The following is a 9,756-nucleotide window of genomic DNA, read 5'->3' as shown; positions in this document are numbered from 1 at the left end:
TCTTGTTCACAGCATACACCTCTCCTTAGGAGACATCATAAGAAAACACAAAATTGTCTACCAACTTTACGCCGACGATACACAAATGTATATCGCGCTGAATAAGAGTAACGAGGCGGAAAACATAACAAAGTTGGAGGCTTGTAAGATCCTGGATGAAACTAAATTTTTTAAAATTGAACGATGATAAAACTGAAGTGATACAATTTTTTAAACCTAAATGTAATACAAACCTTAAGTTAACACATAATTCTATGAAAATTGAAGATGCCAATATCCCTGTGTCAACGTCTGTACGAACTCTTGGTGTAAATTTCGACTCTGCACTGGGCATAAATCCCATATCTCATCTATTTGTAAATCGTGCAATTTTCACTTGTACAACATTCGTAGAATCCGTCCTTATATCAATTTTGAAACCTGTAAACTACTTGTCAACTCCTTTATTTCATCCAGACTCGATTATTGTAACTCATTGCTTATTGGAGTTCGCGCAAAAAGCTTATACCCTCTCAAACTAATTCAGAATAAAGCTGCCCGTATTGTTTCACTAACACCTTATCGTTCACCCATCACCCCTGTCCTTAAACAACTTTACTGGCTCCCAGTTTCTTTTCGCATCGATTTCAAAATTTGTGTCTTACATATCTGTCAATCAACTGTCCTGAATCGCTTGTATATCTCAAAGATCTTCTAAACCAATATAAACCCTTACGCCAACTTCGTTCTTCAAATCTTCATCTCCTCGAGATGCCAAAAAGTAAAACACTCCTCTCCCAACGCTCCTTTTCGGTAGCAGCACCGAAACTTTGGACGATATATCCTATAAAGCGAGAATTTCAAATTTTCTAAGAAAGTCAAAACATAATTATTTCTGTCTTTTGCTCAATGGGTTATCAAATCACTATTATACAATCATGGGCATTATTTCCAACCCTTAAAAATCTATGACACAGGAAATAACAACACAATTACCTCCCCTGTTTTGCTATTGACAACATGGGGCAGCCATTTTCCAACGTTGGAATTTGAAGTTAAAAATGATATTTTTGCCAATTTCTCAGCTGGCAATAGCGAATTATAGGATTAATAGGATTATTCTTTAACAAGGTAGGACTGTTTATGGATATCATCTATTTTAAGGCTTTATTTTAATACATTTTAAAAATATAACTTGAAAATTTGCAATTTCCGCTTTAAAACTAGGACCAGTTTAAGTTTTGCTGTTTTTAAAAAAGAACCTAAAAACAGAATTGTTCCGAAAAGCCTTCACGTAATTATCTCTTTTACCAATTATTTTAATGTTTTATATTTTACCTGTACACTGTTATATATTTGTTTTACCACATAGTTTAATTTTAATTTGTTATGATTTTCTATCTATATTTTATCTGGGGGTATGTAAATCATATTATATTGTTTTACCAAATAGTTTAATTTGTTATGATTTTCTATCTATATTTTATCTGGGGTTTTTTTTAAATCCTATTATATTGTTTTACCAATTAGTTTAATTTTATATTTTTATGATTTTATATTTTATCCTTTTACATTGTGTACTCAGAATCATATATATTTTTTGTACAAGTGCCAAAGAGCAGCTTTACAAGCTGGATTTTGGCGCTATACAAGTTCAATAAATTATTATTATTATTATTACAATTGGAATTCGATGAAGGTTAATCGGATACGCCTTTGTCCTGACAAAATCTCCCCCATATCACACTGTATGGGGTATATCTGTCCTCATTAGCGCGGTTGGTGCAGCAAAGTAGGACGTTAAACTCCATTTCATTTTGTCGTCCCACTAACGTAAACAGTATACATTGTATATAAATTTTAAAAGGGTCCGAGTGTTCAAAATAAATTGTAAACGACGGACCGATCAGGATTATATTGATTGACAGCTGCTTTGAAGTATATTTTATGTCAAAGATGTGGCGATTGTTTTAAATATAAGAGCTATGTTCATACCCCCTTGTTATTTTTACCCATAGGCATACAAGCCCCATAACTTTCGAGCAATCTGACTTTTCGGGTAAAATAAAAAGAAAGTTATTATTTCAGCTAGTTGGCAAAATAAACAGCCCGGAATCTAATAAAATACTAATTTTACTTTGTACTGAATTGGCTATGGATTAAAAACAAATTGTCTGGACCCACTCTACTTTGTGCGGTACTTTTCGGACATCGATTATTATTGCAGTAGTTCACCCAAAGAAATTTAGAGGACTATTATACTCATTGTACCAAAGACGAAATCCATGTGATATTACACTGAGTTCAATTCCTGGTAAACGAAGTTTGCAAAGCACTACTTTAGAGCCAACCAAATTCCTGTGAACAAATCTGAATAATCACAATCCATGCAATAATATATCTACCACATGGTTGTTTTTTATTGAGGCTGCCACTGTGGCTAAGTGAGTAAGACTGGCTCGCTGTTTAGTAGTTCAGATCAGACAAAAAAAACGAGATCCCGTTTACACATTGGCGAGCATGTAAACGACCCCTTTGCAGTTGGAATTTGATATAAGAGTAGGCCAAAGCACTGCTGTTCAGGCAAAATTTCTTTCATAATACACTGTATGGCGTATGCCCGTCCTCATTAGACCAGTGGGAGCAAAACAATAGGACATTAAACTTCATTTCATTTTATTTCGTGTTTCATTGAGTGGTTTAGAATTAGAAAGGATCTGCCTCTGCATAGGATTTGTAAATATGGCCAGTTTTTATCAATGCTTTTGGGGAATTACCATAAACCATAAAGAAATGAAATGGTTAAAATATTTTATTAAAACACACAATAGACAGTAAACAAAGATTATAACAATGAATCTGTATTTATATCTGAATGTACAGACAATCGTGTCGATGGTGTTTGTGTATTACAAACAACACAGGTGTACCTTTTATTTGCATCAACTTGATTTCATAAAAGTAAATGGTTTCTATATTTTGAGTAAAATTAAGATAGATGTATATTATACATAAATATATTCCTATTATTTGAATAATTAAGTTGGTAGATGATACTATTTTAATAAGGGTTCATTACTACACAAATTAGGTTAGATATATTCCATACATAAATATATTTATACTATTAGAATAACTTTGTTGTTTGATAATAAAATTATAACTTTCTTGGTAGATTATTATAACTTTCTTGGTAGATAATAATATTATAACTTTCTTGGTAGATAATAATATTATAACTGTCCAGGTAGATGATAATAATATTGTAACTTTTTGGTAGATGATAATATTATAATTTTCTAGGTAGATGATAATATTATAACTGTAGATGATAATATTATAACTGTAGATGATAATATTATCACTGTAAATGATATTATTATAACTGTGAACCTTTTACAGGCTCAGATAGATCTATTATAATAGATGTATATTATACATAAATATATTCCTATTATTTGAATAATTAAGTTGGTAGATGATACTATTTTAATAAGGGTTCATTACTACACTAATTAGGTTAGATATATTCCATACATAAATATATTTATACTATTAGAATAACTTTGTTGTTTGATAATAAAATTATAACTTTCTTGGTAGATTATTATATCTTTCTTGGTAGATAATAATATTATAACTGTCCAGGTAGATGATAATAATATTGTAACTTTTTGGTAGATGATAATATTATAATTTTCTAGGTAGATGATAATATTATAACTGTAGATGATAATATTATAACTGTAGATGATAATATTATCACTGTAAATGATATTATTATAACTGTGAATCTTTTACAGGCTCAGATTGTGAATCTGGTTTTGCTGCAGGCTCAGGGTGAGATAATTTGTACAGAATTTCCCCAGCTTTTTCTAATCTGGACTGATATTCAAGACCCTGAAAAGGAGTAAGATCAAGGAAATGTTTTCACCCAAACCTAGAACATTAGATTTGTTAATCATTGCAGAAATCACAACAATGGCTTACCAACTAAGTTCCTGTTACTTAAAGTATCTCTTCATTCCTCGCCCACTCCCCATTTTCATCTTCTTTTTATTTTTGACTATTTGGTCTGGTATTGTAGAAGGTAAATAATTGATCTTCATATTTTGCCAGGTTTGGGTGGATATTCTTAATATTGGGGAGGAAATATAAGCGGTTAATGTGGTTTTGTAGTAACTGGTACTTTCAATTTGTGTATCCCAAAATGGCCAAACTCATACAAGCATCAGAACAAGAAACTGGCACATACTGTGAAATATTTGGAGGCCTGTTATGAAAAGAATTACAGTTGTTTCCCTTGAAACATTTTCTCACATTTTAGGGATAACCAATTGTGAGTTCCAAATATTCTAAATTGCATTAAATGATAGTAGTTAAGCAAGATCAGATATCCGGCCCCAATAGTAATATGCTAAAATCAAACATCATGTAGATACTGTCATGAATGTAGCTGATGTTTCATATATTTACTTTTCTTATGTTTTGTTGCACACTGATCTGGTATTTATTTGTCCCTGTAATGGGATTATTAACAACTGGATTCCAGAAAGCTCACCTGAATATACACCACATCTAAATCTAGTGGCACTAAATTGTACCAATTCTGTTTACCTTGTAATTTGATTCTGGTACACCTTTGTAACCATAAAGAGCTCCAAACCAGCAGGCAGCCATTACAGCAGTACTATCACTATCACCACCATGAAAGAACGCTCTGTTAAAAAATACACTTTGCAATTTATAGATATAGATATTAAGGAGTAAACAATGAATCTATAAAACGAAAATAAAATTCAAGTAAATAGTAAGTGAATATCTTATATGGAAAACTATCGAACTAAAATACCCATAAGTAAAGTAAGTCCGTCCCTGCATGCAACCCCTATCAACAGCTTACTATAAACCAAACTTATGAGTATTTTTTATATTAAATAACGTGGAGCTACCGTTATTTTCATGTAGAGATATATATCAATACATATTTGTGTTGCCAAAAAATTACTGAGAGAATGGGTTGGAAAAGAAAGCATTAAAATATATCCATACCGATTCGCTAATTCAGTCCAGTCATCTTTAGCAAATAAAATACTGTCATATCTGAAAAACAGATCAAAGAAAATTCAAATACATGTATATCTAAATCTCCGTACAACTCCAATAAGCCAGCTACCAACCCCGGTAATAAATTCGTAAACCCCAGTAACCCTGCCAATTTGTGATCATGGAAACCCTACTCAGTATCAAGAGTTCAATATGAACGAAACTAGTCACTAACACTCGGAATAACAAGGTCTTAATAGCCAATCCCTATCTCTTATATTCTCTCACTCTCTGCCAACTATAGTTAATTTTGTGATTAAATCGGTCAGTTCCCATTTTGCCTTGGATTCTACCACCACTTTGATGAAAGATATTCTCTCAACTAAAAAACATTTACTCTTTCAATCACAACAGATACCATAGAGTCAAACCTGTCCAGAAAGGTTGAAAGAAGCCACACACTCAAGAAAGACAAATAACCAAACGATGACAGGCCTACTCGTTCAGTTAATTTAATGGACAATTATCTCAACTCGGTCAACAAAAGAGAGACACATACAAGTCGCCCCCCAAACTTTCAATTTCCCATTCATTTAGTCCAAATCTTAACTGTCATAGATTTAAACTATTTGGTACTAACCCGTACCTAAATATATTAACTTCGTTGGGCACCATGTTCAATTACACTGTTTCAAACGTTAAAAAAAATGACTATACATGGACTCAATGACAAATCTGAACGTGGGCACTCAAAATATTTCCTTATTATATGAGAGATTATTAAAGAAATTTTTACAGCTCTAATGCATCATGACTGCATAATAACGGGGTCTCATTCTTCATGAAAGAATATAATTAAGCTAATATAACTAACCAAATATCTGATACATACTAGCTTGAACTGTCTATTGTGTAATTCTCCACACTTTATTGAATGATTCATTAGATATGATCTTAGTAGTTGATGATTTGTTAGTATCAAATTATGAGCTAAATTCCAAAAGCTTTAATTTCATTTACTTACGCTATAAGAGGAGCATCATGGCCGCTAGCTCCACCCCAACCACTGTAACTAACAGATCTGTAAAATTCATCTCGCTTTTTCACATCATAATTCTCAGGAAATACTGGTTCACTTTTACCATCTAATATGTTACGTTCCCGTAGATAATTCCTCCATCGATCTCCAAATGATTCATTTTCATTCCTGCAAATATTTGAAGCCAAACTGTGTTATTTTGAAGCAGACGCACTGTATCTAACTCATTCCGAATTGAAACCGACATGGGTAGTGAGATCTGTCATAGGGCTACATGTTATTACAAAATAAGAAAATATTATGAGTCAGAGATGTGCTAGACAAGTAGATTTTTACAAGAGGATGAGTAATGATACAAGTTTCTAAAATTTCCTATAATTTGGTTCTAGAATTGTGCTTAATTTCTGAATTGTCAAAATATTTTCCTAAATATTAAAACTTTGTTTCAAGGTTGACTCGACTGCCGAATCAACCAAGCATAAAAATAGCTATCTAATTTTGCTAAAAGGCACAGGGGATAACAGTGGCTGAGTGGGTAAGACACTGGTTCGCTAGTCTGAAGGTCGGGTGTTCGATCCCTGCACTGGCCGAGAAAGTTCATCCAGATTTCCTGGCGTGGTTCCCCCTTGTCACAGATGCAGGATGGAGGTCAGGACAAGGACAACTGTCTAAGTCATTCGGATGGGACGGAAAACCAAGGACCCATGTACACATTGGCGTGCACGTAAAAGACCCCTTGACAGTTGGAATTTGATATAAGAGTAGGCCGTAGTGCCGATGTCTGGGAAAAATTTCCCTCATAGCACACTGTATGGCATATGCCCGTCTTCATTAGCCCAGTTCGTAGCAGAACAGTTGGATGTTAAATCCCAATTCATTTCATTTCATTTCTTAAAGGCACAACAAATTAAGCACATACAAGCAAAAAAAAAACCCTTCATGAAGAATGGTTGGATTTTGTGACTATTCTGGCATGAGGAGGCTTAAAAAAACTGTGTTACAAGGCATAGTTTCAAAGCATATAATCATTATACATCATAAAGTTCCAATTAAAATATTTTCAATAGATTACCATGTATATGGATTATGTTTACTGAAAAAATGATTCAGTACAGAATTAGTTCACCTGATTAAGAAATAAGATAAGGAACCAACATACCAAGCAAGTTCATTTTCTTTTACGCTATGACCAGCCTCTTGAACATATTTTAAGGCTCTAGGTAACATCTCCTTTAAACCATGTCCCCATTCCTTTAATTCTTTACCTAATATAAATTAACTATTAGTAATTAAATATTTACTGATGTAAACAAAGAGAAAAGGAACCCTTCAGAACTAAATCTTATTGTTGAGCTATCCATAGGGATAGTTCTTGAAGTATGAATCCAGTTTGGTTCAAATACTTTCCAAATGACATATTTTTGTCTCTATAATAATAAGTTTTAATAAGCTCAATTATTTGTCCTTTGAGATTAAAACGTATGGTTGAAATTTTCAACCGATTTTGGTTCTTTTATTCACTTTGAAAAAAAAAACATGTTTTCTTTCTCCCCCACGTGTTATATTTAACATAGGGAGAAAGCTAGTAGGTAGACCATATTTCTACTCTGGCATTTTGAAACATGGTGACAGAGATTTCTTTTAAGTTGTACAAATAAAGAAATATATATTTTGGTCTAATTTGATGCAGGTATCAGTCTCTTTTGACAAATTGTTAGAATAAATAAGAGACCAACACGCCACTCGTTTGCGGATCCCTGCATAGGGTTGATCAGCTTGCTCTTGTGAGCAAATCTTTTTAGACAGTAGTTCCTTCCAAATGATGTGAAACTTCGGGGATATTACTTGCAAATGAGCTGAGGATATACGTGACAGATCGTCAGGACTTATTCCTTTTCTGAAATTAACAATGATGAAGCCTGTTACAATGAGTCGATCTGGTCCTCAAACTAGAGCCACAACCAGTTTTTCGCATTATGATAGGTGATGTACATATGGCAAATTCAAAACTTTATTAAGATAACTATTGGTAGTAGTTTTTATCACTTTTCGATCACAAAACCCGACAGCAAAAGTTTGCGAAATAGCAGTTTTAGACTTAGTCTGATGGTTGACTAAATGTATGGACAAGTTCTAATTTATGTTAGCTGTGTCCATCCCGCGACGATTTCTAATATTACAAAGACTGGTTGGAAGGCAACAAAACATACACCCACAGCAGCAAAGTCATCCTCACACATTTTTTCTTTTGTTGGTAATGAAAACATTTACAACACACTAATCAGATATTAACTTCAGCTTCTAGAGCACCCACAGAATATTTCAAAGTGATCAAGAGCAATAACTTTGGCAGTAATCATCGGAAATCAATAGGCTTCTTTGTCCCATGATGTTAAACACTGTGTATAAATTTAAAGTCAATCGGATACTAACTGCAGGCTCTAGAGCGTCTACAAGATATTTCAAAGTGACCAAGGGCCATGACTCTGGCAGTAATTATCAGAAATCGTTGAAAATCAATAGGCTTCATCGTGTATAAACCTAAACTCAATCGGATATTAACTTCCACAAGAACGAAATTAGTAGTTTCATGAGAGAAATCTGGGACAGCTACCCACTACTTATAGATTTCCAATTAAATATTTACTAAGTTTCTTTGTACTATTCATTCGAAGGGGAATTTCTGGTGAAGCTGTGGTGTCTCAGTGAGTAAGGTGCTGGCTTGCTAATCTGGATGTCTCAGGTTCAATCCCAGTGCTGGCCAAGAAAGATCCTTGTGATTTTCTGATAGGGTTTCTCCTTGACAGTGGTGCAGCACAAAGGGCCTGACAATGAATAGCAACAACTCTTTCCAATGGTAAAGAACCCATGACAGTTGGAAATCGAAATAACAATAGGCCACTGGGTTGCTGTCTGGTCAAAATTCTCCTAATAGCACACTGAAGGGCATATGCCCATTTTTATTTGCCCATATGGAGCAGAAAAGAAGGAGATTAATCCCCGTTTCTAACCTCTGTGAGATTCAGACAGTTATTCCATACAGAATTCACTTGTTATATCTTTGAAATATATCAATGATTCCTCCCTTCAGGCAAACTACACAGAAAGAGGAGTATGGAATATTAAATAAAGTTATAATACAAACCTCGGACACTGTAAGCTGTAAATAAAGCTGTTGCTAAAGCTCCTAGATAACCAGTTGGATGATGATGTGACATCCTACCACTCTCAATACTTATAGCTATTAAATTATTTTCATCTTCTACTCTATAAATAACATTCTTTGATTAAACATAAAAAAAACAGTTAAACTCAATTAAAATGAATGCTTTCTTTTGAAGGAAGCCAAAGTTGATATCATACATCTTTGTGGTTGGACAAACAGTTTTTGGCAAATAACTAATAACAAAGAAATTATTTAACAAAAGAGGAGAAACATTGCATATTTTAATTGTTTGTATGAATGCAGTAATGCAGTAACTTATTAACATCAAAACATTATGGTGCAAAATGAAAGCAGATGTCAGGTTGAGCCAATCAGTTCAGCTACGGTGTCATTAGAGTCCAACACCTAACACTTTTAAATGGTGTAGCTTAAAGATGCATTATGCAAGATAAAAATACAGAGCTACCAGTTCTAGAAATAATAGTTTAAAAATAGATAATGAAGATAGGTTGTCAGGCAACGAAAC

At 33.4% G+C, this 9,756-nt stretch overlaps 1 protein-coding gene across 2 annotated transcripts in view; it reads right to left on the bottom strand.

The window, feature by feature from the left end:
* Window positions 1–2,776: 2,776 nt before the first annotated feature.
* Window positions 2,777–9,756, bottom strand: part of LOC126812574 (ADP-ribosylhydrolase ARH1) — a 30,123-nt gene continuing 23,143 nt past the window's right edge. Inside the window, exons 18-23 of one of the 2 annotated variants that reach the window (XM_056098729.1) lie at window positions 9,210–9,331; window positions 7,224–7,329; window positions 6,050–6,232; window positions 5,032–5,082; window positions 4,597–4,699; window positions 2,777–3,879 (exon numbers count right to left, since the gene is read on the bottom strand). In XM_056098729.1, coding sequence (XP_055954704.1) covers window positions 3,760–3,879; window positions 4,597–4,699; window positions 5,032–5,082; window positions 6,050–6,232; window positions 7,224–7,329; window positions 9,210–9,331 — 685 coding nt within the window. In that variant the 3' untranslated portion in view covers window positions 2,777–3,759. The remainder of the gene's footprint in view (window positions 3,880–4,596; window positions 4,700–5,031; window positions 5,083–6,049; window positions 6,233–7,223; window positions 7,330–9,209; window positions 9,332–9,756) is intronic. The other variant, XM_056098731.1, reaches the window with a different exon arrangement.

This window comes from Patella vulgata, chromosome 2, assembly GCF_932274485.2.
Source record: "Patella vulgata chromosome 2, xgPatVulg1.2, whole genome shotgun sequence".
NCBI classification, from domain to species: domain Eukaryota; kingdom Metazoa; phylum Mollusca; class Gastropoda; family Patellidae; genus Patella; species Patella vulgata.
Note: the sequence above shows the minus strand (reverse complement) of the source record. Positions and strands in the feature narration are given on the sequence as shown.